Raw genomic sequence first — 25811 nt, 5'->3', positions numbered from 1 at the left:
CTTTTTCCTATCTCTGCTGTGGGCTTACTAATGTGTGTGCTTTGGCTGTTGGATAGTGTTCTGTGTGTCTGTTAGCTCCAGTTGGTTTATTGTTTTAAGTCCTCTCTTTCCTTGCTTACCTTCTGTCTGGTTCTATCCATTATCATGAGTGCAGTATTGAAGTCTCCAACTATTATTGTATAACTATCCATTTCTCCCTTCAATTCTATTGGTGTTTGCTTCATATATTTTGACAGTCTTCATTAGATGCCATACATGTTTATAATTATTAGAGCTTTGTGCTGTTTTGAGCCTATTCTTATTACATAAATCCTCTTCTGGGGTGCCTGAATGGCTTAGTCAGTTAAGCTACTGACTCTCGGTTTCAGCTCAGGTCGTGATCTCAGGGTCATGATTGCAGGGTGGTGAGACGGAGTCCTGTGTCGGGCTCTGCCTTTGGCATGGAGTCTGCTTAAGATGCTCTTTTCCGGGGCGCCTGGGTGGCTCAGTGGGTTAAGCCACTGCCTTCGGCTCAGGTCATGATCTCAGGGTCCTGGGATCGAGTCCCGCATCGGGCTCTCTGCTCAGCAGGGAGCCTGCTTCCTCCTCTCTCTCTCTGCCTGCCTCTCTGCCTGCTTGTAATCTCTCTCCGTCAAATAAATAAATAAAAATCTTTAAAAAAAAAAAAAAAGATGCTCTTTTCCTCTCCCTCTGCCCCTGCCCTCATGCTCACACTTGTGCACACTCTCTCAAGTAAATAAATAAATCTTTATAAATAAATGAATAAATGAATGAGTAAATAAATAAAATCAATTGATATTAATACGGCCACCTCTGCTCTCTCCTGGTGACTACTGCTTGGAATATCTTTTTCTATCCTCCCCTTTCCACTTGATAGTGCCTTTGGATCTCAAGTGAGTCTTATAGATAGCATAGAGTTAGGTTGTGTGTTTGCCCATTCTGCCAATCTTTGTCTTTTGAATGGCAAGTTAAATTTATTATACTTAATTACTTATCAAGAGGGACTTACTCCTGGCATACTGCTATTTGTATTCCATATGTCCTGAAATTTTTCTCTCTCATTTCCTGCATTACTGTCTTTTGTGTTTAGTTTATTTTTTGTAGTGAGTTGTTTAAATTCCTTTCCCATTTCCTTTTGTGTATATTATACAGCTATTTTCTTTGTGGTTCCCATGGGATTACATTTAAGATTCTAAATTTATAATGCTCTTGTTTGGATTTATACCTTCAGTAACATACAAAAACTCTGCTCCTTTATAGCTCTGTCCTTACCCCTTCTGATTGCTGATGTTACAAAATATCATCTTTATACATTGTGTGCCCCAAAACAAATGAATAATTCTTTTAAATTCACTATTCTCCTAAATTATATAGAAAACAAAGTGTGGAGTCACAAACCGAAGATATAGTAATACTAGTTTTCACACTAACAGTCTTTTTCTTTAAACGTATCAGTCTCATGCAGAAAACTAAAGGTACAGTTACAAGTCTTTGGGGGATGGGTAATTGCTATGGTGTCTAACAGCTGAAATTGATCAAAGTGAAGGTAATTTACTCTCCAGGTCTTCCCTGCAGAGCCTTCAGCAAACTTAAGAGTTCCAAAACAGTTAAGGCAGACACATTCTGACAGTACAATTGTCCACTAAATGGGGAGACAGATTTCCTGGTGCTTCTTACTCTGCCTTCTTCCTAGAATCCTTCTCCTTCTCCAGGTCAAGCTGTCAGGTAAGACCACCGCCCTGGCCAACAGCTTTGACCATAACCTCATGAGAGACCTTGACATAGACGCTCTGCTTGTACAAACTGCAGTCAGCCTCCTCTGAGCCCTTTCCTTGATGAGGCCTTGACCTTGGCTCCCTGTCCTTGCCGGGCCTGCATAGCCCAAGTATAATAAGAATTCTACTAAGTAAGTTTAGCAAGAATCTCCTCACCCTTGCTATCTGATCACCCTGGCCCACCTTCAGCAAGAATCCTGTTAGTTTAGCAAGAATCACCCTACCCTTGGTGCCTCCTCTTAGTAATATCTTTTTTTTCATCCCACTTGTTGGCTACAAATTCCCAGCAGTCTTTGCTGGATTTGGAGTTAAGCCCAAGCCTTCTCACCTAGGGATAGTCCAGATGCCTATTCCAAGACTCTGGACTGAAGTCTTCCTTACCACGTTAACAGGTGCTAGAACAATTTATGCTTTAACATCCTGAGCTAGAGGCACTCAGCAAAGCCATCCCCGGATTGCTGACCCACAGAAACGATGAGATAATAACTATTTGTTATTTTGATCCTTAAATGTGAGGCTGGCTTGTTACGCAGAACTAGAAACTAAGGTACGGTGTGTCCTGGGGACGGTGACCCCCTGCTCAAACTCTCCTTTCGGGGCTGGGGCTTTCATAATTCTGGTGCCCGAAGTGTTGGCTGTTTAGCAGTAGCAGTTTCCAGAAGTCCTTCTCCAGTCAAGAGAGCTCCCTTAGCTTAAAAATACACCCCTCGCCCACGCAGTCTGGCAGCTGAGGATTCATCCATGCAGGAATAGAAAGGCCTGACTCCTTGGCCTCCAATGCGGGACAACTCCGCTCTGGAGGGCCTTGAAGGGTCCACCGAGATCTCTATGGCAACCATGTCACAGTTCAACTTCTCCCTCCCCCAGTCCTGGTGCTCTCACCTGCCTAAGGGGGTTTTTACCAGGGTCGGTCTCCAACACACCTGCCAGATGCAGATCTCTGCCTCAGAGCTTGCTTTCGGGGAAGCTGGTCTCAGACAGGATGTGACCTTTAGCAAATACTTCACCTCTCTTTATCCCGGTTTCTTCAGCAGCAAACAACAGGATCCATCCCAGAGGCATTGGTGTGAGGATTAAATGAGTTTAGGTGTTTGGCACGGTGCCTGACATAAACTAAGGATATATACATAGTTGCTGTTATTATTATTACTGTTATCTATAGAAAGAACACTCCAAGCTCCCTGCTCCCCTCACTTCAACAAACCAGATAGTGCCAAGGTCTTGAAGTAGCAGCAAATTTGACCTGCTAGAGAGATAGAGCCTGGGGCAGGGGGCAAGAGGCAAGGGGCATGAGGCCAGAGGAGGAGAGCGGCAGGAGATGAGGTCAGAGAAACAGGCAGGGCCCTCTGGGGGCCCACGTGAGCCTTGGATGTTAGGGTAAAGAGTTAGGATTTAAAAAAAAAAAAAAAAAGAGGATTTAAATCTAAGGGAGGTGGGGGGCACCTGGGTGACTCAGTGGGTTAGGCCTCTGCCTTCGGCTTAAGACATAATTGCAGGGTCCTGGGATTGAGCCCCGCATCAGGCTCTCTGCTCAGCAGGGAGCCTGCTTCCCTCACCACCCCCACCTTCTTCTCTGCCTGCTTGTGATCTCTCTGTCAAATAAATAAATAAAATCTTTAAAAATAAATAAATAAATAAAATAAATCTAAGGGAAGTGGGAAGCCATGGGATCTTGGGAGCAAGTCAGCTATACAAGTTGCTTTGGGGTTCTAAAAGCCCAGCCTGGGAGCACCTGGGTGGCTCCGTTGGTTGGGTGTGCGTCTGCCTCGGCTCAGGTCATGATCCTGGGATCTTGGGATCGAGCCCCGAGTCAGGCTGCTTGCTCAGCGGGGAGTCAGCTTCTCCCTCTCCCTCTGCCCCTCCTCCCCACTCATGTTCTCTATCAAATAAATAAATAAAATATTTTTAAAATAATAATAAAAGCCCAGCCTGGCTTGCCGGTAGAGTCAGGCAAACAGCGGGGAGGGAAGGAAGGCAGACTAGAGTAGTGCTGTTTATGAAATGGGAGCGTGGGGACAGTTTGGGTGGGAGAGCCACTGGTAGGTACAGGTACAGGGTGAAGCAGGGAGGAGTTAAGGGTGTGTCCTAGGTTTTGGCTTGTGAAAAGTGGACGGGGTTGGGAACATCATCTATCCAGAGAAGGAAAAACAAGAGAAGAGCCAGTTTGCGAAAAGGGAGGGAGAATTCAGAGTTCTGTCTGTAACATGCTAAGTTTGACATCTGAGTGAGATGTCAAATCAGCCATCAGATGTATGTTTGGGTCCTCTCTTGACTAAGCCATCGAGTAGGTAAGAAGGCTAGGACAGAGTTAAGCTGCTTGATTCCTTTGGAAGACAGGATTAATGTTATTTGCCCTATTAACTAACTAACTGTCACATTATCCACTTTTTCTTCTTCTTATGGCCATTAGTGGAGAAAATGCCACACAGCACTACAACTAGAGGTTTAGACCTGGCCCACAGATGCTCTACAAGTCACAACTTTAATATTGAGCATTTCAGGGACTGGTAATAACCTGATCAAGGCTAAGATGAAAAGTGCCTCCCGGCATGCAGTTAGGTGTGTATGGATGTGAAGCATCTTGCTTGGTAGATAACACCCTGAAGGCACATAGTTTGTGCTGACTTCCTACTAGGGAGCCCACCCAGGACCACCACCATGTTCTTGGCAACCCCCCCACTCCCCCGCAATGCTGTAACAGTTTGAATATGCAATTCACCTTCCTCCAGTCTCTGGAACCAAAACTACTTGTGGTGAAAGAAGTGCCTTCTCACCTCAGGCTTCACACCTTGGCCATAATATTCTTTTTCTTTTAAAGATTTTATTTATTTATTTGAGAGAAAAACAAAGGCAGAGACAGAGAGAGTGAGTATGGGCAGGGGGAAGGGTGAGGGGGGCAGAGGGAGAGGGAGCAGCAGACTCCCCACTGAGAAGGGAACCTGACATGGGGTTCAGCCCCAGGACCCTGAGCTCACGACCTCAACGGAAGGCAGACGCTTAACCAACCGAGCCACCCAGGTGCCCCAAAATTCTTTTTAAAAAAAAAACCCTTTATAAAAACAAAACAAGGGTGCCTGGGTGGCTCAGTGGGTTAAGCCGCTGCCTTCGGCTCAGGTCATGATCTCAGGGTCCTGGGATCGAGTCCCGCATCCGGCTCTCTGCTCAGCAGGGATCCTGCTTCCCTCTCTCTCTCTCTGCCTGCCTCTCCATCTACTTGTGATTCCTCTCTGTCAAATAAATAAATAAAATCTTAAAATAAATAAATAAATAAATAAATAAATAAAAACAAAATGCTTCATAGTTTTCAGAATGATTTCACATAAATGAGTTCATTTGATCTATAGCCTCATAAAACAGATGGGATTATCATCATTTTACAGATGAGGAAAGAAGGAAGTCTTAACCATTCTCCAAAGTGTCACTAAAAGTTCTTTTTAATATTAAACACAAATATTCCTGGCTTCTGTATATTCAATTTTATCCATGCCCTCATTTTTAGTTAGTCATTTTCTTGTTGGCTATTCCTCAAATTAGGTTGGTTCCAACTTTACACAATTGAAAATACCACTGGCATCGTCATACATATATCTTTGTCTAAGTCTTTGTTTCTTTAGGATCTATTACTAGAAGTGGAATTACTAAACTAAAACCTCAAATCCTCCCTATCCTGAATGGAGCTGAAACAGTACAGGATATTTAAAGCTCTATTTTGCCCCCACCCCCACTCCCCCAGGTGATAAGAGCTGTGGTAGGTCAGTCTTAGAACTTGGCCAAACTGGTAAGCAAAACTAGAGAGGTGTTATGTTTGGGGTTTTGTGGGACCTGCTGGTTTTATCCAAGAAGACTTGCCGCATTAGTCCTTTTCTTGAAAATTCCTTAGTTTTTCCTATCACCTTGGCCTCGCCCTGCCTGGGTGAAATGCTAATTTACAAAGTAAACTACTGGATTTGAGAAGAAATGGGCAAAGGACAGGATCATCAGTAGAAGTAAGTAGCAACATAGTGGCTTTAGATTTGTTCATTAGTTTACAATAAAGACTTTGAAAGCACTTACTGGCTGGGTGATGGAAATTTTGCCAAAGTTGCCTCATTGGGACTTTCTGAGAATTGAGCTGGAGTAGCCAAGATGGAACTCTGGAGAGACAAAGATGGAGGAAATGTTTTTAAGGATTTCAAAGTATAGTAACAGGTAATTATCAAACATTACCTCTAAGAAGTTTAATGGGCATCTCAAAACAGAAATCTTGATCTTCCTAAACCTTTTTTCTTTCTCCCAGACTTCCCTATTTTAATAAGCAATACAATCACTCATCTAGTTTCTCCAGCCAAAATCTACTCCACTCTATTCTGCCAGGAGGATTCCAGCCTTTCACTAAATCCTGTTGAATCTACCTACATGGTATAGAAATATCTTAACTCCATCCTGGTGCAAGCATCGTCATTGTCACATGAAGTGTCCTAACCTGCCTACCCTCTTCCACTCTCAACTCTCCAATCCCTTCTCCAAAACGCAGTCACATTGGTCCTGTAAACATCAGACCATGTCAGCTCCCTGGGTTAACACCCTCTGATGGTTTTCTTTTTTACTTAGAATAAAATTCCAATTTTTTTTTTTCATGCCCTTCACGGCTCTAAATTTATTTGTCTGGGGGATGATCTAGCCCTAACCTTTTCCTGTTCTTGCCCTGGCTCACTCACCTGCCAACCAACTTCAGGTCCCTTTGCTTAAGCTGCTCATTGGCAGGATTCTCACTTCTTCAGAACTTCTTCAGAACTCATTTAAAATCGTATTCTCAGGCTCACCTCCCTGGGCATCTGACCTAACATAGCCACGCGTCCCATCACCACTGCCACTTCCTAATCCCTTACACTTCCTTTTGATTCTTCTCAACACTTATTTCTCTAGTAGCGTATCGCTCATCGGGTCTCTCTCCCACTCGGTACTATGTTAGGTACCATTAGCGCAGGAACTTGATTTGTTCCCCCATTCATTCGCACTGCCTGGAAGCACAGACACATTTATTGTTTGTTGAATGAATGATGAATGCATGCTTGTCACAACTCTGTTTTACTGATTTATCCATTTGTTTAGCGTAACGCCCCCATGTGAGCATAAACTCCGTGAAGGCTGGGATCGTGTCCATTGTGTTAACTGTTATATCCCCTAAGCTTTGAACAGAGCTAGAACACTCACAAGTGCAAAGACATATTAAAGCAAGGTGGGGGCAACTAAACTGACCTAAGGAGCTATGGGAGTACTCACAGATCCAAACCGCACCTAAACAAGTACCGAAAAGACAGAGAAAGGTAAGAGTCCCGGCAGAAGCAATCTCGCGAGGTCATGGGCAGCCAAGATGGCTTCCAGCACTTACCGCCACACCTAATATGGCGACCCCAGGGAAGGTTCCTGGACGAAATCACGCGAGAGTTGCATCTCGGCTACAGTCCGTGAATTGAGCTGGGGGTGTGGAGCAGCCAAGATGGAGCCGGCAGCCGGCAGTCCCGGCCCGCTGATCATGAACAACAAACAGCCTCAGCCGCCACCACCTCCGCCACCGGCAACCGCGCAGCCTCCACCCGGAGCCCCGCGGGCCGGCGGGGGCCTCCTGCCCGGGGGGAAAGCCCGAGAGTTCAACCGCAACCAGCGCAAAGACTCGGAGGTAAGGAGCTTCGGGGGGCGAGTGTAGCACCGGGCGGGTGACGGCGGGGGACCCGGGCCCGGGGCCTCTTTCGGGTTCCAGCTGGCCTTCCGGAGGGTTAGAGAGAGCCCGGTGGGAGAGTTGTCATTCTACAGTGAAAGGAGCAGGAAGCAAAGTTGGCACCCCTGGGGCCGGGGGCGTGAAGCCGGGGTCCCATCCCCGAGCTCCGTCGTTAGCCAGAACCTCGCGGAGCCAGCGACTCCTCGTGTTCTTCTCTGGGGCCGGGGCTAAGGGTGCGGCCTCCAGGCCCCAGCTCCTGGGGAAGCCGCACCCGGTCCCAGTTCGGGGGTGAGGAATCCGTGGTCTACTGGAGTGAGTGCGCTCCAGGGGCGGGCGGCTGCACCCACATCCCTAATCATCTCTGTCGCCTGGTCCTGTGGGCTCCGCAGCGCGCGGTGGGCGGTGTGTGTGGGCAGGGAAGGGAGCTGGAAGCCGGACGGAGCTAATTATCACTAATAGTACTACTCGTCCGGAGATTTGAGAGTAGGCGGAGGTAACATTCCCAGTTCGGTCTGACCTTAGCTATTTACAGGTCCAGGCCATAGTTTCACAGTGCCTAGTGCGCCAGATGCTGAAGTGTTAACGATCACAAATATACATTGTAAACAGGCATTAGGGCTCAGCATTCCCTTTCTTGCTAGTGGGCTGTTCCTCCGGTTCCGGAGACACCGTAGTCTGAAGCTGACTAGTCACCTCACCCCGAGTTAAAGAATTCCTCCCACTCCCTCCCAATGTAGAGTTCATGAATGAAGACACGCACGTCGCAGCATTTTAGGGCTTCTTAATCAGTACGTTCCCAGAGTATTTACTGTGAGGTCGTCTTTACGAGAGAACTCAGAGGCTGATCAGCAGTAAAGCTCTTAATACTGAGAGGGAATTCCTCCTTGTCCAGACGCAGTATACCAGTCATACCAAAGGCTGAAGATAAGTGAAATCAATTCCTCTCAAGCTTTTGTATTTTGTTGTCAAGTACAGATCTCTGGCAAAGCGTGTCAAAATTTGGCAAGTCCAAAATAGAGGTGCACTGGGCTTGATGGGAATTATTTGAAAAAGCAGTGAAGCTGACTTTTTAGGAGCCTTTGCCTGGTGGGGTGGGAGGATTATGAAAGTATGGGGGTGAGCCCACCCTTATCAGGAGAGGAGTTACGGTTTAAAATTTTTCTAGGTTGTCTTGAAAGATCAAATAAATACCCTTTGATGCATTTGAATTTCTCCTTCTATCCTTTAATTTCCATATAGACTCAACACGTGGAAGGCCAGCCAATGAACACTTAAGCTGAGAGATCTGTTTCAATTTATTTTCTTAGAGATGTCTGTGCTGCACTCTCTCTTGGGGCAAAGCTGGAATCAGTAGCCTGGTAGCCTGAGCAATGCCTGGAGGACAGGGAGGACATCACTTGATGAGAGCCCACTGTGTGCTACATAATTTTGATTAGTCCTTAAAAACCTTCAAGATAGATTTCTGTCATCCCCATTCCATAAATGAACTGAAGCTCAGGAACTTGTGAAAGTGTGCAGTCTGTTGCCTCTGACAGAGTAGAGTTCTTCATGTTTTTCAGTGTCTGGGTTTGTTATGTCATTCTGTGGGTGGTCTTTGTCTTCCTAAGTAGCTTATAATTAGGCCTGAAGACTTTACCTACTTTGTCACCTCTTCTCTTCCCAGCACAAGGTGTGTTCTCAGTGATCACCTATCCCCACCAGTGAAAAGATTCTCTGTCACATTCTCTCCTGTGTGTGAGGGAAACCATTCTGTTAGACTGCGCCTTCTCTGTCAGTTCTCACTGAAATTTGAGAAAAGGGCAGGAAAACTGAGCGTATCAATACTCATTTTGTCCTGAGCTGTTGATGGCCTACTACTAGCCAGAAAGAAGCGAAGCTTCCGGAATCTTAGCATTGTATGGAAGGGGTCATTCACTGCACAGAACACTTAGAAGTTCTGTGTTCATTTATCTCACAAGATTTTATTTGACTATAAACTCTTCATTCAGGGCGCCTGGGTGGCTCAGTGGGTTAAGCCTCTACCTTAGGTTCAGGTCATGATCCCAGAGTCCTGGGATCGAGCCCTGCTTCTGGCTCTCTGCTCAGCAGGGAGTCTGCCCCCCCTACCCTTTCTGCTCGCCTCTCTGCCTACTTGTGATTTCTGTCAAATAAATAAATAAAATCTTTTTTAAAAACTTCATTCATTCATTCATTCATTCATTCAGGCGAGGTAGTATGCTGGGCATTGTGAAGTCACTGGTGAACAGAGTGGACAAAGTTCTCCTTCTCAAGGAATGGAAATTGCATATTGTGGAGAGACCGACACAAAACAAATACACATGCTGGCATATAATTAGAAGTTGTGCTCTTAAAGGGAAAGTGGAATGTGCTCTGTAAGGGCCCAATAGGGAAACCTGAGCTAGCCCCGGAGACAAAATGTGATAAAACCCCAGCAAATTGGAGGCAGTGGTGTCTTGTAACACAGCAGTGTCTCTAGACGCATATTATTTCCTCCTTCAGAAAACACTCACTGTGGTCTTTTGCATTACTGTCTCCTCTCCTCCTCAGGGCTATTCCGAGTCACCAGATCTCGAGTTTGAATATGCTGACACAGACAAGTGGGCTGCAGAGCTCTCGGGTAAAGCACAGACCTTCTTATTATTTAGAATTTTTTTTTTTCTGTATTGATCTTTAATAAAATTAAGAATGAATGTCATTTTGGAGTTCATTTTTTCCTTTGGTTACCTAGTGATATATATACGTATATATCAGTTGTATAAACTTGCATACACACACACACACACACACACACACACATATATACATACATGTTAATTATGGGGTTCCAGCTATGTGTATCTCATAACTTTGGTTTTTCCTTTGCTTTGGTGAAGCCTCTCTGCTGTGGTCAGCTAAGCTGGCTGTGGCCTAGTCACAGACAGTGGTGCTCCCGGGCCATACACTATCTGCCTGACAGTGGTTTCTCCTGGAGCAGTAGGTCGTGCATGAGGTCTGCCAACAGGTGTGGCTGCATCTGTGCACATGTGTTGCCGCCACTACTACTCACATGTAACATTAGGCTAGCCTGAGCTGCTTCTCAGGCCTCCATAGTACAGGTCCTAGTTAGGAGATCATGGCCATTTGAGAGGCACATGTCCATGGCGGCAGTCCGCCTTGCGTGGCATGGTGGGATTGATGTGCACCAGACTGGAAATGCCTGGACTTTTGTGTAACCAGCATTCTGATTGTGTGCTGCAAGGGGAGTTTGCATTCTCTCCACTGTGCATGTCAGAGCACTAAGACCCCTTTAGTAACTGGATAGTCCCAAGAGTCACTGTGACTCAGGGAGAGAGTGGAGCCTAGAGGCAAATGCCTTATAGTCTCTGCTATGGACAAGACCTGCTGTGGCATGTGGACATGGAGCTGATGAGACTTTGTTCTTGATAGAGCTGTACAGCTACACAGAAGGGCCAGAATTCCTGATGAATCGAAAATGCTTTGAGGAGGACTTCCGGATCCATGGTGAGATGATTCTCCGCACTTCTTGGTTTCTTTGACCCAGAGTCCTGAGAGCTGCAGGGCTTCTCTTAGTCATCTGAGTGACTTGAGTCATCCTGGACTGGCCCAAGAAACCTGCCAAACCATGATTGTGCCAGGCCCCATGTGACCTTTAGGGTGGGCTTGCTGGTGTTCTGGTGGTGGCTTTGCAGAGTGTGAGTACTGGGAGGAAATCTTTATGTGATTAAAATTGCATCAAAAAACAGCAGTGTGTTAGTCTGGAAATTTGTAGAGCAGTACATGACCTTCTGCCTTACCTAGCGAGTTAACTTCTCTCTCTGAGTGTTCTGGCCTTGTGACAGTCTTGAATGTGGTGAGTTAACATAGGTTCATTCCATCGTGAGGATTTTTCTGGGCTCAAGTGCGCCTGGTCTCTTGCCCCACAGTAACAGATAAGAAATGGACTGAGCTGGATACCAACCAGCACCGTACTCATGCCATGAGGCTCCTGGATGGCCTGGAAGTCACTGCCAGGGAGAAAAGACTCAAGGTGGCTCGAGCAATTCTCTATGTTGCCCAAGGTACTGAGCGGGCCCCCCAGGCACCCTGCAGCAGTTTTCAGTGATGCCGTCCAGTGTGATCCTGGGAGGGCCCCCGCGAGCTGTGCCTGTGTTTGCAGGCACGTTTGGAGAGTGCAGCTCGGAGGCAGAAGTGCAGTCCTGGATGCGCTACAACATCTTTCTGCTCCTGGAGGTGGGCACGTTCAATGCATTGGTGGAGCTTCTGAACATGGAGATAGAGTGAGTTCTTCTGAGGAGCTGGAGTAGGGAAGGGGAGGCAGGGGCTGAAGGGACAGGGCTGGCAGAGCTCAGTGGTTTTGAGAAGGGGGAATGGGCCAAGTGGGGCTGACGGGGTGGTCCCAGGCTCTGTTCTGACTAGTCGGGTTGAACCGTGGGCTCTTCTGCAGTCGAAGCACTTATCGTAGCATTTCATTCCCCCACTGGGCGGCCCTTGTCCGGGCAACTCCTTGTCTTCCTTCCTGGGGGAGGGCCTGACTCCCAGATGTCTCCTGCAGCAACAGTGCGGCCTGCAGCAGCGCAGTGAGGAAGCCGGCCATCTCCCTGGCAGACAGCACAGACCTGAGGTGAGGCAGGCAGCTGGCTTAGGCTCCCTAAGAATGAGATCAGAGCCGGGAATGGAAAGATGTCTTTGGGAGCCCTTGCTATGTGTGTGATCCTTCTGTGCTCGCCCATCTCCATGTGACCTGAGTCGGCCATGTGGGTCGGGGGTGGGGGCTCTCCCTTGGTGGGGCTCTGCTGAGAACTGCTCCAGCAGGAAATCTAGGGTAAGGCCACTTAATAGAGCCCAAGTGACGTGCGGCCTCCTGCCCACGCTGCTGCTGACAACTTGCTGGTGTGATGCTTTGTGCTTGATGGAATGCATGCCGTGTGGCTCCTCGGGCTCTACCTTCTGCTGCGCAGCTTGACCCCCATCTCCCTCACGATGTCCTGCCCACAGGCAGTAATAGCAGCTGCTGAACAATGGGGTCACCTTCCCATTTTGTGAGGCCTAGCATCTGTCTCTATGAGCTTGGTAGTTTTCAGACTGGGTGTTCATGGTGTTCCCCACTGTGGTCCCGTCCCTGGGTACTACCCCTGACTCCCAGTTTCCACTCCAGCATGGTAGCACTTGCGTGGTCTTGTTTTTGCTTTGACCCTGTGCTGCTTTGTTTGACCTGGCATCTACTTCCACAGCTTGCTCCCACCTCTGAGCTCTTCTTGCTCAGGGGAGCTTAGGGCCAGAAATGCTTTGGGCCATTCTTGTTATATTCATCCAGTCAGCAACCATTGATGAAGTGCCTGCTTGGATGAACACCTAGCTCGATGCTGGCATGCAAAGCAGAGTAAGATCTGTCATGCCCTTAACAGCAGAGGACAAGAAAGGCCACCCCAAGGGGCATTCTGTGGGACTCTAAGTTTGCTCTATGTCACAGCCCTCCGCCACCAACTAGCCTTTGTGCACATGCTTTCCTCACATTAGCTGGACCATGGAGAAGCCAGGACGCTCCCTTGCTTCACGATTGTGCAACATTATGAGCTGGCTCTTGTTCCCAGGGTCCTGCTTAACATCATGTACCTGATTGTGGAGACTGTTCATCAGGAGTGTGAGGGTGATAAGGCTGAGTGGAGGACCATGCGACAGACCTTCAGGGCTGAGCTGGGTAGGGCCCTGGAAACCCTGGGGTGTTGAGGCCCTGCCTGGGAGCCGAGGCTGCTGGCCTTTGGGAGGGTCCTGTTCTGCTGGTGGTCCTGATCCCTCTGTGTTGCCTCTAGGTTCCCCCCTGTACAACAATGAACCATTTGCCATCATGCTGTTTGGGATGGTGACCAAATTTTGCAGCGGCCATGCCCCTCACTTCCCCATGAAGAAAGTTCTCTTGCTGCTCTGGAAAACAGTATTGGTGAGTACCTCCTTGAAGGGGAACTCAGCTGGTAGGGTCAGGCCAGGAGACAGACTTTTCACTATATATCCTTTTAAACATTGAATTATGTGATAAACTCTATATAAATTGATAAATAACTAAACTATAAAACTGAGGTTTAAAACAAAACAGCACTTTTGTCTCACTGTAGCTGAAGAGGACTTGGCCCTTTGGTCAGAACAGATTGTTGGCTCCCTGACACCTACAAGCTGCTCCTCTAGTCATAAAATACCTTCTCCCCAGACTGCTTCCGAACCTAGAGTGTATGAAGTGATTGGAGACAGAACTAGAGCTGATGTAATTGGGTCCCCTCGGTCAGAGGTCCCTTGAGGGAAGTGTCGCTCTCGACCCGCAAGAACGACCCGCAGACGAGGTTGAGTGGCAAACTTCTTTATTGTCAATCTTGATCCGGGAACTCTGAACACCGATCATAACCCCAAGTTATAGGAAACAGTGGATAGAAAAACAACCAATCACCATGCCACACACTATAACATCCAATCAGTAAGGGTAAATAAGGTCCAATCAGAAACGATACAGGTGACTTGAATCCATATCATGCGGGGGGCTCGTGCCCACTGACGTGAGCCCCCGAAACTTATTGTTCACTCTGTTTATGTGCCTTTTCCGTGACACCTGATTAATCATGTACCTCTATTAAGACTCCCAGTATAGAATGTACGTCACTCATGAACGCACCCAAATACCTTGGGTTGATCATTCACAGCCTTGCCTCCTCAGACACATCCGTCTACATGACTTCTAGCAGCTGTCACATGGCTCTCCACAGGGAAGCAAGAGCAAGCCTTGTGCTAGTGCTCTCTTCCTCAGGGGGTTGTGTAGAACTTGTTTCTGGCTGGGGGAGGAATGGCCAGCAACCTGCCCAGCGCCCTTCTGCACCCAGTGGAGCTGCAGATGGGGTTCCTCCTTACCCCTGGGGCTCACCTCCTCCTTCCAGAGCAGACCAGCTCTGCAGAGCCAGGCTCAGGGAGGTTAGGGCCTCTTTAGAATGGTGTGCACATTTTATTTTGGTCAGAGGTCAAAGCTTCACTGAAGCCAGAGACGAAAGCTGAATACCACTGGGGTCTGGCTTCTAAGGGCATGATGAGAGGGAGCCTGGGTTTTTTTGTGGGGGAGTATGTAACAGTGTATCACCATTTTGAAAGACTGGCATGTATAGCCTTTGAAGCGTTTGACTCTCACAGTCTCTTCTAGGAACCTGAAGGAGTAGGCTCTTCAGTCTGCCCACCTGATATGATGAGTGTATCATATGGAGCAAAGCATGGCCACTAGCTCAGTCAGCCTGCATGTCTCCTTCCCTTGGTCTGACTGCTCTGCTCCCACGTTGGTGTTGCTAGATCCTCGTGTGAATGGGTTTAGTCCCTTCTTGAGAGATTGGTGCAGGTTGTGGTGTCACGCAGGGCTTGGGGACCCACTTGTGGAGGTGTTGAGCCTGGCCTGCTCTTGTCCGTGATACAGTGCACCCTGGGTGGCTTTGAGGAGCTCCAGAGCATGAAGGCTGAGAAGCGCATGGTCCTGGGTCTTCCGCCGCTGCCTGAGGACAGCATCAAGGTGATCCGCAACATGAGGGCTGCCTCTCCGCCAGCGTCTGCCTCGGACCTGATTGAGCAGCAGCAGAAGCGGGGCCGTCGGGAGCACAAGGTGAGGGTGACGGATGTCCCCTGTGAATCCCAAGGGTCCCAAGGTGCACAGCACATGGCAACATGCTCCCTGGGTAAGCGGGCTTGTTGGAAATCCTCTCTGACCAGCTAGTCCAAATGAAGGCCTCTGGGCCAGGGACACTGTGTCTCTAACCCAGGGTCTGGTTGACCGTGGGTACTCACAGCATGGCACTTTTGAGACACTGGGGCAAGAAAAGCCTTTCGGGCCCAGCCTGGCCTTCCTCTCAGGTTTTTCCCCTGCGCTTGGCTCCGCCTGCCACTTTTCTTTGTTATAGCCTCTCTAGCCTTCTTGCCTTTACAGTTGCTCGGTTGGCGCTTGTCTGATTCCCCTTCCCTCTCTTTTCAGGCACTGATAAAACAGGACAACTTGGATGCCTTCAACGAGCGGGATCCCTACAAGGCTGATGACTCTCGGGAAGAGGAAGAGGAGAATGATGATGACAACAGTCTGGAGGGGGAGACATTCCCCCTTGAGCGGGATGAAGTGATGCCTCCCCCGTTACAGCAGCCTCAGACTGACAGGCTCACCTGCCCAAAGGGGCTTCCGTGGGCTCCCAAGGTCAGGTGAGGCTCAGATGTCTGGCACACTTGTGGCTCCTAAAACCAGAGGCCTCCCAGCCCCAGCAGGAGGTCCTCTACAGGGCCAGGCTGACTTTGGCTCCGGGATGAAGCTCCTTAAAGTACTCTGTGTTGGCCCAGAGGTCTCAGGGCACTGGCCTTGCTCAGAGAAACCCGTGTATGGCTCTTAAATCAGTAATGTGAGTTAGTTTTTGGCTAGCCGTACTAATGAAGGGGAGAACCAGGACAGGTAACTGAACCCATCTCCACTTGCCCTGGGGTTGTATGTGTTTTAGAAAAATTAAAGAATAAGGAAGAGTTTTTAGAATCATAATTAAGGTGTTTGAGGTATGTGTGAATGAATCAATAGGTGGGAATGTGCCTGGGTGTATAGAAATGGTATCTGTTTGAAAAGGTGCCAGCTAGGGGCGCCTGGGTGGCTCAGTTAGTTAAGCATCTCTTTGGCTCAGGTCCTGCTTCTGGAGTCCTAGGATTGAGGCCAGGCATCAGGCTTTCTTATTCAGCGGGGAGTCTGCTTCTCCCTCTCCCTTTGCCCCTCCCCTGCCTGTGCTCTCGCTCGCTCACTCTCTAATGGAGAAATAAAGTCTTTTTTAAAAAAAGCCACCAACTTACGAAATTGGTGGACATGTGAAAGGATACAAAAGTCAGTTTCTTGATTTGAAACTCCAGTTTTCAGTGATATCTGATAGCAATGTAGAGCTAGTCGTCAGGAAATGCAAGACGTGGCAGTTGTTTAAGATGGACCCAGGACGCATAGCAAAATAGCTGTATTTGATAGATCTAATGGTTGTAATGACTTTAGATATTTGAGAAATTCTTTTGACAGACTCACTAGCTGAATAAAGTGTCCTTTTCAGTTTGATGTAGCACCTTAATTTTACCGGTAAGCTAGTTACACATAATATTTTCAGGTTATAGATCCAACAACATTATAAAGGACTTTAAAATAGTCTGAAGATTTCAGTTGATTTGTTTGTTTTCTTTCTTTTCTTTTTTTCTTCCCCCTAAAAAGAAAAATAATGGTGGGATACCATTTTTCCTGGCTTCTTGTGCATTCTGTGTTCTATTGACCATGACACCTTGAGATAACATTTTGTAAAAACCTTGTCTTTGTCTTTGGCAGAGAGAAGGACATTGAGATGTTCCTCGAGTCCAGCCGCAGCAAGTTTATAGGTTACACTCTAGGCAGGTGAGTGTGATCTGACTTCCTTTTGAAGAAAGAGGTAATGGGAGTTCTTTCTCCTGGCCTTTGGTGTTTAGGGATCGAGGCAAATTGCTGTCTAGGCTTAACACAGGTTTTCTTTATTCTCCAGTGATACAAACACAGTGGTGGGGCTGCCCAGGCCAATCCACGAAAGCATCAAGACTCTGAAACAGGTAGGTCGCTTTGAATGAGCTTTTGACCTACTTTGGTCCCAAGTGAGTAAAGTGAGAGCAGTCCTTTGGGAGAAACCTTTTGAAGAGTGTTGTTTGCCTGAAGGAACCTGGAGTGGAGGCATGGGTGGGCTGTGGCAATGCCCTTTAATACAGCTCTTTGTAGTTTTACTTATTTTAGCTGAGTTTTTGTTGGGGACTTGACTGGGAGTTTATTAGAGATATTACTTGATAGTTGGTGTTTTAAAGGGCCCAATAAATTGCCCTCCCTTTTCTGAGTCCAAGTTCTAAGCAGTTGAGATAGAGGAGTAGACAGATGGCAATTGAATCACCAACTTTATTGCTAATAGAGCGACTGGACAATGAGGCATGAGAACACAGCAGTGAAATGCACCCTATGTTTTACTTCCAGAATTAGGCAGACTCTACCCAGGGCCAGGTGGTGCTGGAACCCTCCTAAGCCTGGTTGAGGAACAGAAGTGAACATAGGCTTTTCTTTTTTCTAAAGAGAAAAGAGTAGTTGGCTGGGCTCAAAGTCCTGTACCTCCCCTGATACTCACCAGTTGGCAAAAGGAGAGGGAGTGGTGGAACGGGTTGGGAGAGTAGGGGTTTTTGACACTCTCCATGTGGGAGGAAGCATCAAGAGTGGGAAAGAGGTGTCTCCCCTGACAATGTATCAGGAGTGGAAATGTTGATGTAGTTTTTTGAAGTGTATTTTTGAGATTTATAGTATAAGTGGGCTAAGTAGGTCCTGTGCTGCTCGGCTTTTCTGAATCCTTGACTCCCCCTCTGATAGTTTTCTACTGGCTCTATAGTTATCTGAAAGCCCCTTTCTCCTTTGTTGTTTTCTAATCTGTCATGTGGGTTTTAGGCTGGGTTTAAGAAAACGTGCCCACTTAGAAAAATATTTCAGGTTTTGAGTTAGGGATCTTTGTGGTGACTTAGCCCTCTTTGAGAAGATTGTGTTTGAAGAAAATTGAGTAGGGTCTTTGCCAGGGTGTGGGGCTTCGGCCAGAGAATGAGAGGTGTTTCTCTGCTCTCTCTCTCTCTCCAGCACAAGTACACATCGATTGCAGAGGTCCAGGCCCAGATGGAGGAGGAGTACCTTCGCTCTCCCCTCTCAGGGGTGAGTCTGAGGCTTTCTCTGGCCACCGGACCCCCAGCTGTTCCTAGGCACTAGGAACAGTGCTGGGCCCAGATCGCAAAGCTGCCCCAGGCCCTGCCCTCAAAGCTCCCAGTCTTACTCCCGCTGCAGGGGTGTCATGTGTCTAGTGTGGGGGTCAAGATCACAGACTCTGAGTCTGTCACCTGCTTCTGACTCCCACTCCACCACTCAGTAGGTGGCCACTCAGGCAAGTTACTGGATCTTACTGTGCTTTGGTTTGCTCGCCCGTAGAATGGGAGTAGTAATAGTACCTTCTTCACAAGAGTTGCAGAAAGGATTAAATTAGTTAATACAGGTAAAGTGCTTCACATGTTGTATTATTCAAGGTTTGCTGTCATGATCAATGTCATTATTTACATTGCTACTTACATATGCTCCTCTAGCTGTCTAGCAAGCTGGCTCAGGAGACCAGCGGGATGGGGGGATCTCTATTTGTACCTGCTGTGTTAAAAGGGAGAAGAGGAAGTAGAGCAAGTACCTGCAGAAACCCTGTACCAAGGCTTGCTTCCCAGCCTGCCTCAGTACATGGTGAGTGCTCCTGTTCTTGGGCTCTTACCTCCTGCTCAGGAGGGCTTTCGGTCTGGGGCCCCTTTGGTGTCCCTGCCCACTACACTGGCCTTGAGAGTGTGCCCTGCCAGTGTCCTTAAGCCCCTTTTGCCACCCACCTGCGCTCCTCTGGAAGGACCGCCTCTCAGGGCTCAGGTCTGCCTCTCCCCAGATCGCGCTGCTGAAGATTCTGCTGGCTGCGGCCCCCACCTCAAAGGCCAAAACGGACTCAATCAACATCTTAGCAGATGTCCTGCCTGAGGAGATGCCGTGAGTGGTGTTCCCGTGAATGGCGCAGGTCGGGGACCCCCGGGTAGAGGGGAAAGGAGAGTGTTTTCCTTTGAGCCCCAGTCTTGCTAGGTTGTTTCTCTCTTTGGCTCAGTTTCTCTGTAGGTTAAGTTTAGGGTATTCCTGGCTCAGAAGAAAGAAACTATATCGGATTAAATATTTAGTTCTGCTGGTTGGGGAAGTGGTTTAGTGTGGTGGGCCTGGATTCTGATGCGGACTCTGCCGCTGAGTGAACTGGGGAAACGTCCTTTCCTCCCCTGTAAAATGAATCAGGCTGTGTTTGACATTTCCTGAAACCCTCCCTCGAAAGTGGTGTGATCAGGACAGCCAGGACACGTAGGTTGAGCTTCTGGACACTTTACCAGCCAACAGCCAAACCTGAGTGGGGTGCGGGTTCTTTCCTATTCACCGGTGATTTGGCAAACAAAGTATTTATGGGTTATCTCAGGGCGCTCGCTGGTGAAATCCTTAGGGGTTCTTTTTCTCTGGGGCACTGACCTCATCGCTTTGATACAAGAGTACAAACCGAGATCATTTTATGCTTTGAGAAGGACCTGGGCCTTGATCTGACCTCCTGCCAGCCTGCCAGTACCTCCCAGCTCCCTGGGGTTTAGGCCCCTTGAGTGATGGCCCTGTGAGGGAGGAGGCAGGGATTGGCTAATACCAAAGGGAGTATCCCAGAACACAAGGCCATCGTGATGATCCTTGGAAGAAAGGTTCCAGAGTCAAATACTAAACCTCCTTTTACAGAGATTTACAGTGAGAAGCCCTGAATGAAGAAACTGATTGAACTCAGTGCTTCTTCAATTTATCTGACGCCAAAGCCCTTTTTTCTCCATAGTGTGAAATGTCTCAATGTACTAGTGTTCCACAGAATACACTTTGAGGGACCTAAGTTCATATGGTAGCAGAAACTTAGGAAGAACTTGAAAAGGAGAAGTTCATTTTGCGAGGAAATCAGGGAAACAGGCTAAGAATGTGTTTGTGGCCTCACAAGAAATAAATTGTGCTGAGCTGGACTGCCTGCAGGGTGGGTGGGAGGAGCCTGGGGCCTGATCTCTCAGGTGTCTGGGGGTGGGGGAATGGGGTGCAGCGGCCTCTGCCCAGGGAAGGCTCAGGAATCCCGTGTCTCCTGTGAGCACCAGGAAAGGCTGTGCTGTACACACTGGTGGCTCACCGGGGAACTGTGTTTCCAGCACCACGGTGTTGCAGAGCATGAAGCTGGGCGTGGATGTGAACCGCCACAAGGAGGTCATTGTTAAGGCCATTTCTGCTGTCCTGCTGTTGCTGCTCAAACATTTTAAGTTGAACCACGTCTACCAGGTACTTCCAGGGACTGCCTGCCTTACTCACTGGGCCAGGGCCTCAGACAGTGCTGCTCCTCCAGCCCTGAAGAACCCAGGCCTTGACCTTCAAACCCCCTTGAGCTCTGCATGAATGTTTTTAGACACAGGTCTCCGACCAAGGCCTTTTATCATCGGAGGAAGGAGGGTGAGGTCCTAAAGGGCATGCTTAGTTTTTTCTTTTGGTTTCAGTTTGAATACATGGCCCAGCACCTGGTGTTTGCCAACTGCATCCCTTTGATCCTGAAGTTCTTCAATCAAAACATCATGTCCTACATCACCGCCAAGAACAGGTGATAAGGATGAGGGAGCAGGAAGGGGTGGGTATGGCCAGATGGCAGGGCTCCCTGCTGGCCTCGCCTCCTGAGCCTGCTCAAGCCCAACAAGCCAGCACTCCACCAGGCCCCCGGACACAAAGATGAGTGAGACATGGTTCCTGCTGTGGAGAATGCCAGTGTGTCCAGTCTGAGTCTAAGCTACTCTAGTGACAGGTGACTCAATCTGTGCTGGGTAGGAAGGTTCTCATCCTGGGCTCCAGTGCTGTCCTCAGTGTTTGGTGCTTTTTTTTTCTTTTCAAAGATTTTATTTATTTATTTGACAGAGATCACAAGTAGACAGAGAGAGAGAGGAAGGAAAGCAGGTTCCCCGCTGAGCAGAGAGCCTGATAGGGACTCAATCCCAGGACCCTGGGATCACGACCTAAGCCAAAGGCAGAGGCTTCAACCCACTGACCCACCCAGGTGCCCCTGTTTGGTGCTTTTTTGAGGAGACTGGCTGGGCTTCCTGATCTCTGAGGGGCTCTGCCATGTGCACTGTGAGACCCTGTCTGCTCTTACCCCTGCCGCCCCTCGCCTGGGGCCAGCAGATTTGACAATGTGCGGCAGGGTGAGCTCTCATCCGGACACTGTCTCCACGAGGGGTTTGGCGTACATTAATTACCTTGAGAAATCTTCCCCCTCCCCAGGCCCCAGGCTCATTGCTTTGAGGAAAGCAGGGACTCTGGACCTTACAAGATGGCAGGCTGGTCTCTGGCCATAGAGGGACCCTACAAGCTCTCTGATAGTAGGGATTTCATTTTCCTATAACTGGGGGAACCAAGGGGTGTAGATAAGGCAGAGTCCTACTTCCACTCCCAAGTGAGGGAGGAAGGCCAGGAGCCAGCCCTGTTGTAGCTGCTTCACCAGCGCCTAGCCTTTGCTCAGGATGGGGGCCCTGGCTCTCTGCAGCATCTCTGTCCTGGATTACCCCCACTGCGTGGTGCACGAGCTGCCGGAGCTGACCGCCGAGAGTCTGGTGAGTGGCTGTGCTCTTCCCCAGCTGTTTCTTTGGCGTGAGGGGTGCTGATGGAGGGCCTGCCTCCCCCGACACGGGGATGGAGGTGTGCACAAGTGTGAGGTCACTGTTGAGTGCTGGCTTTTAAAGCACCGAGAGGGCATAGAAGGGCCAGAGGAGGGAGCTTGCCGAGGGGAAAGATGTGGATGTAGGGAGTAGTTGGTCAGGAGCATGGTCTTCAGGGGCTCTTCATGGTCTTCATGGACCCCGAGCTCCCCTGGCCTGGCTGCTTCCCTCTCCTACGCTGGATCTCTGTGGGGTGCAGCTCTGAGGTGGGTGCCAGTGCCCCAGGTGTGGGGGCTAAGGGCACAGTCTCCAAAATCCACATGCTCCACGTGTCCTGCAGAAAATTTCTAGGGAGCTTCCATACCCCTGCCAAGCTCTGGGATAGCAGTCCTCCAGGGCTGAGGAGAGGAAGACCCGGCAGTTCTGAGAGAGGCATGCAGGCCTTGGCCACTGCTGAACCCCTGCAGCTGTGAGGGTTATAACTGTTCCCGGATTCTCCCTGCAGGAGGCAGGTGACAATAACCAGTTTTGCTGGAGGAACCTCTTTTCCTGTATCAATCTGCTTCGGATCTTGAACAAGCTGACAAAGTGGAAGCACTCAAGGACCATGGTGAGCTATTATAGTCAGCAGGCACACAACTTGGAAATCTAGGCAGAGGGCCACACCCCGTGCTGTCCCCTCCCAGGATGTCCCCAGGGCGGGCTCGCTGCTGCCCCTACATCCTTCTCACCGCCTTTAGCCATGTCCTTGCATTTAACGGCTCATTCCTGGTTCCTTGCTGAGTTGTACTAGAAGCTAGAAGAGGCTCAGTTGTGCCCTGATGTCGGTGGACACATAGAGAAGGGATTTTTCTATGTCCTCTTAATCTCCAGTGGTACCACAACCACGATTCTGGGAGTCTCCCTTAACCCTGAGTCAGGATGCCTTTGGGGTGGGGATGTCCATGAGTCCTTGGAAATTTTACATATGTGCACGTAGGAACGGCTTGCCTCAGATTTCGTGATGACCCGTGATTTAAGTGGTGGGAGTGTCCCGCGAAACCCCTCAGTCTGGGGAGACGGAGATGGTCAGTTCCCCTGCCTATAACCCCAGAAGCAGTGAGTAGAGGGCACAGTTCAGGTGTTAATCTCTGCCCGCAACCCGGCCCTCCATGGCCCTTCCCAGATGCTGGTGGTGTTCAAGTCGGCCCCCATCCTGAAGCGCGCCCTCAAGGTGAAGCAGGCCATGATGCAGCTGTATGTGCTCAAGCTGCTCAAGGTGCAGACCAAGTACCTGGGGCGGCAGTGGCGGAAGAGCAACATGAAGACCATGTCTGCCATCTACCAGAAGGTGCGGCATCGGCTGAACGACGACTGGGCGTATGGCAACGGTAAGCTCTGGTGCGAAGCTGGGGGTCGCCTTTCCCTCTGAGGAACCCACAGAGTCCAGGTCCTGCCTCTGTACCGTCCCACTGAGAGCTCCAGGAAAGATGTTGAGAAACTGCCTGGGATTGACACATGTGATCACCCCCATTCCTCTGTCCCCCTGAAGGAGTTCCTTTTCCAGAAACTGTCACAAGACGCTTACCCATCTTTTCTCTCCCCACGACCACTGCCTCGGTTCTGACCACTGAAATTCTCACAGAACCAGATGGTTTCCTTGCCCTCCTTTTCTTCCCCTCTATCAGTGCCTCAAACTGAGCCCCTGTGATCTTTTTAAAAAGCAGGTCCTGTGGCACTAACTCCCTAAGTAAAATCCTTCATTAGCTTCTGAACTCTTAAGCAAGACTTGTGAGGCTGGCCCAGTGTCTCTGCGTAACCTGATCCAGCTTCCCTTCAGCTCAGCCTCCGTCCCACACAGGGATCTTGGCCCATTAGCCCCATTGTCCCCTATGTTCCTTGCTCCCAGCAGGGTACCTCACTCATACCTGTAGCTGTTGGGTATCCACATGTGTGCTTCCTGTCTGGGCGGCCACCTCAGAGTGGAGTGGGCTCTTCCTGGGCTTTCCTGAGCGTGCTGCCACCCCATTCGGTTTCTTGCCCACAGCCCCATGGCCAGGTGACCACATCAGCGCCCCAGTGCCCTGTGAATTTGTGCAGAGCCAGAGTGGCCCCTGGGGCCCTGGCCAGGGAACTGAGACAATGAGCTTCCTGCCATCCATCCCAGAGATCCAGGGAGAATGTGACTTCCAGAGAAGTGTATCATTCCGTGGCCCTCCCTCGCTGGGTCCCCACTAGCTGCAACATGGCCTCTTTATAGATATGGTCTCTCTCTTTTTACCTGGTTTTCTTTTGTATCAAAGTAAAAAGTCCTGTCAGTCTTCCTGAGGATGGGGATTGGAAGTCTTCTGCTCTGGGCTGACAGCACTGCAAGCCAGAGTCAGCCTGGCCCCGAGCTTCAGTGAACCCGGGAGAGCTGCCACAAGGGCTTGGCTCCTAAACATGTCTTCCTGCTTTGTCCCAGATCTTGATGCCCGGCCTTGGGACTTCCAGGCAGAGGAATGTGCCCTCCGTGCCAATATCGAACGCTTCAACGCCCGGCGGTACGACCGGGCCCATAGCAACCCGGACTTCCTGCCTGTGGACAACTGCCTACAGAGTGTCCTGGGCCAGCGGGTGGACCTCCCTGAGGACTTCCAGATGAACTATGACCTCTGGTTAGAAAGGGAGGTCTTCTCCAAGCCCATTTCTTGGGAGGAGCTGCTGCAGTGAGGCTCCTGGGCAGGGGACTGACAAGGAAAGGGGGAGTGACCTGGAGGTGCCCCAGGGGCTGTCCCAGTCCGTGGGTGCAGTGCTCCCACCTTCCTCCAGGTGGCAGCATGGCCCCACGGTGCCCTCCCTAGGACGCGCTGGGCTGGTGGGGGAGGCCAGATTTGGCCCCTCATTGATTCCCAGCGTCCTGCTCTGAGTGCAGTCTGCTCTCAGCTTGGGATCCCCTCTTTCTTCACTCCTCCCTACCCTCTTCTCTTGGACACGGTTGGTTGCAGCTCATTTCTCATTCAGCCCAAGGCTGGGAAAAGCTGGAGTGGGCTGGGAAGCCATTGCATCTGAATCGCAGGGATCACGCTGACTCTTCCCAAGATGCACAGATTCTTGGCATGTCAGCCTGCTGAGGAGGAGGGCTTAGGGTATGGGCCAGGGCCAGAAAGTTGGAATCTTGGTTTTGCTTTGGGGGTTTCTGATGTCATTCCAGCCTCCTGCTAAGTTTCGTCCAGAAGCAGTTGCAGAGGCTCCTACATCTGCCTCAATGCTTTGATTTGGGATGGGGTTAGGGGGTAGGAAGGGAAGCTGCGCTTCGCCAGAGATGCCACTTCTCCTCTGGGTTTGCGAGGGTCTGTAAATACCTATATATATATATCTCTGTGTATTCTCTCGTGTCCTGAGGGGTTTTTAACGTGTTTGTGTATTCTGTTTACATTAAAAAGAAGCGAAACCAATCCCCATTGCCGTGTCTGCAGGAAGTATGGCCCCTATCTCCTCCCATCTAGAAAGTAGCCTTTCCTGCCAGCATTGATGGGTCACCCACTTGTTCCCTGCCATGCTACCTGCCTTTCCCACCTGAGAGGAAGAAATGGGGGAGTTGACACTTACCCAGAGTATTTTTCCCCACGTCAATCTGGAATCACTTCAGCCCAGCTCCAGGGCTCCGGGCTGCTGGGGTGACCCGTAGTCCTGTGTGCCTGGGTTTGATGTGATCGCAGTAGAAGCCCCAGGCATCTCTGGATCACACTTCTGAGTTGGCTTCCACCAAACCAGTTGTAGAGCCAGCGAGGGAGCAGCTGAGTCAGCGAGGGCTCAGCTGCTCTGGGCCCTCACAAGGGTGGGTGGTTGGGAGCGAGAGGAAACCTCTGTGCCCAGAGCCTGGGGAAGCAGTCAGCTTCACAAGGGGAAGGTGTGTGTTTGGGGGGCGCAGGAACCCACATTGCTGGGGAAGAGGCAAGGGAATTCTCTGTGGTAGGTGTTGGTTGGAGGCCTCCTGGAGCCTGCACCTGGCCTCTAATCCCTGGACACATGTGCTTCCACCTACTTCCATCTCCGCTTCTACCTCCTTCCATCTTGAGGTTCTGTTTCTGGTGCAAGTGATA

At 49.5% G+C, this 25811-nt stretch overlaps 1 protein-coding gene and 1 long non-coding RNA gene across 4 annotated transcripts; one reads left to right on the top strand and one right to left on the bottom strand.

Annotated features, from left to right (window-relative positions):
• Window positions 1-675: 675 nt before the first annotated feature.
• Window positions 676-7239, bottom strand: LOC309842947. 3 transcript variants are annotated; one of them, XR_014299868.1, is made up of 3 exons: window positions 6473-7130; window positions 5829-5908; window positions 676-2888 (listed from the first exon to the last, which is right to left on the bottom strand). It is a non-coding gene; the product is annotated as an uncharacterized lncRNA (long non-coding RNA). The 3 variants fall into 3 exon arrangements; XR_014299867.1 differs by lacking the exon at window positions 6473-7130 and adding an exon at window positions 7147-7239 and having other exon boundaries at window positions 714-2888; XR_014299869.1 differs by having other exon boundaries at window positions 714-2888; window positions 7038-7071.
• STRIP1 (striatin interacting protein 1) lies at window positions 7239-25163 on the top strand. Its single transcript, XM_082687934.1, has 21 exons — window positions 7239-7434; window positions 10021-10090; window positions 10900-10974; window positions 11397-11531; window positions 11630-11750; window positions 12026-12094; window positions 13065-13171; window positions 13284-13411; window positions 14912-15094; window positions 15461-15678; window positions 16817-16882; window positions 17007-17070; window positions 18122-18193; window positions 18686-18760; window positions 18951-19048; window positions 20263-20389; window positions 20602-20702; window positions 21636-21702; window positions 22253-22357; window positions 22913-23117; window positions 24191-25163. The coding sequence occupies exons 1-21, from the start codon at window positions 7255-7257 to the stop codon at window positions 24436-24438; spliced, it is 2514 nt and encodes an 837-aa protein (XP_082544060.1). The 5' UTR covers window positions 7239-7254; the 3' UTR covers window positions 24439-25163.
• The last annotated feature ends 648 nt before the right edge of the window (window positions 25164-25811 follow it).

This window comes from Mustela nivalis, assembly GCF_964662115.1.
Source record: "Mustela nivalis genome assembly, chromosome: 10".
In the NCBI taxonomy this organism is placed as follows: domain Eukaryota; kingdom Metazoa; phylum Chordata; class Mammalia; order Carnivora; family Mustelidae; genus Mustela; species Mustela nivalis.
Note: the sequence above shows the minus strand (reverse complement) of the source record. Positions and strands in the feature narration are given on the sequence as shown.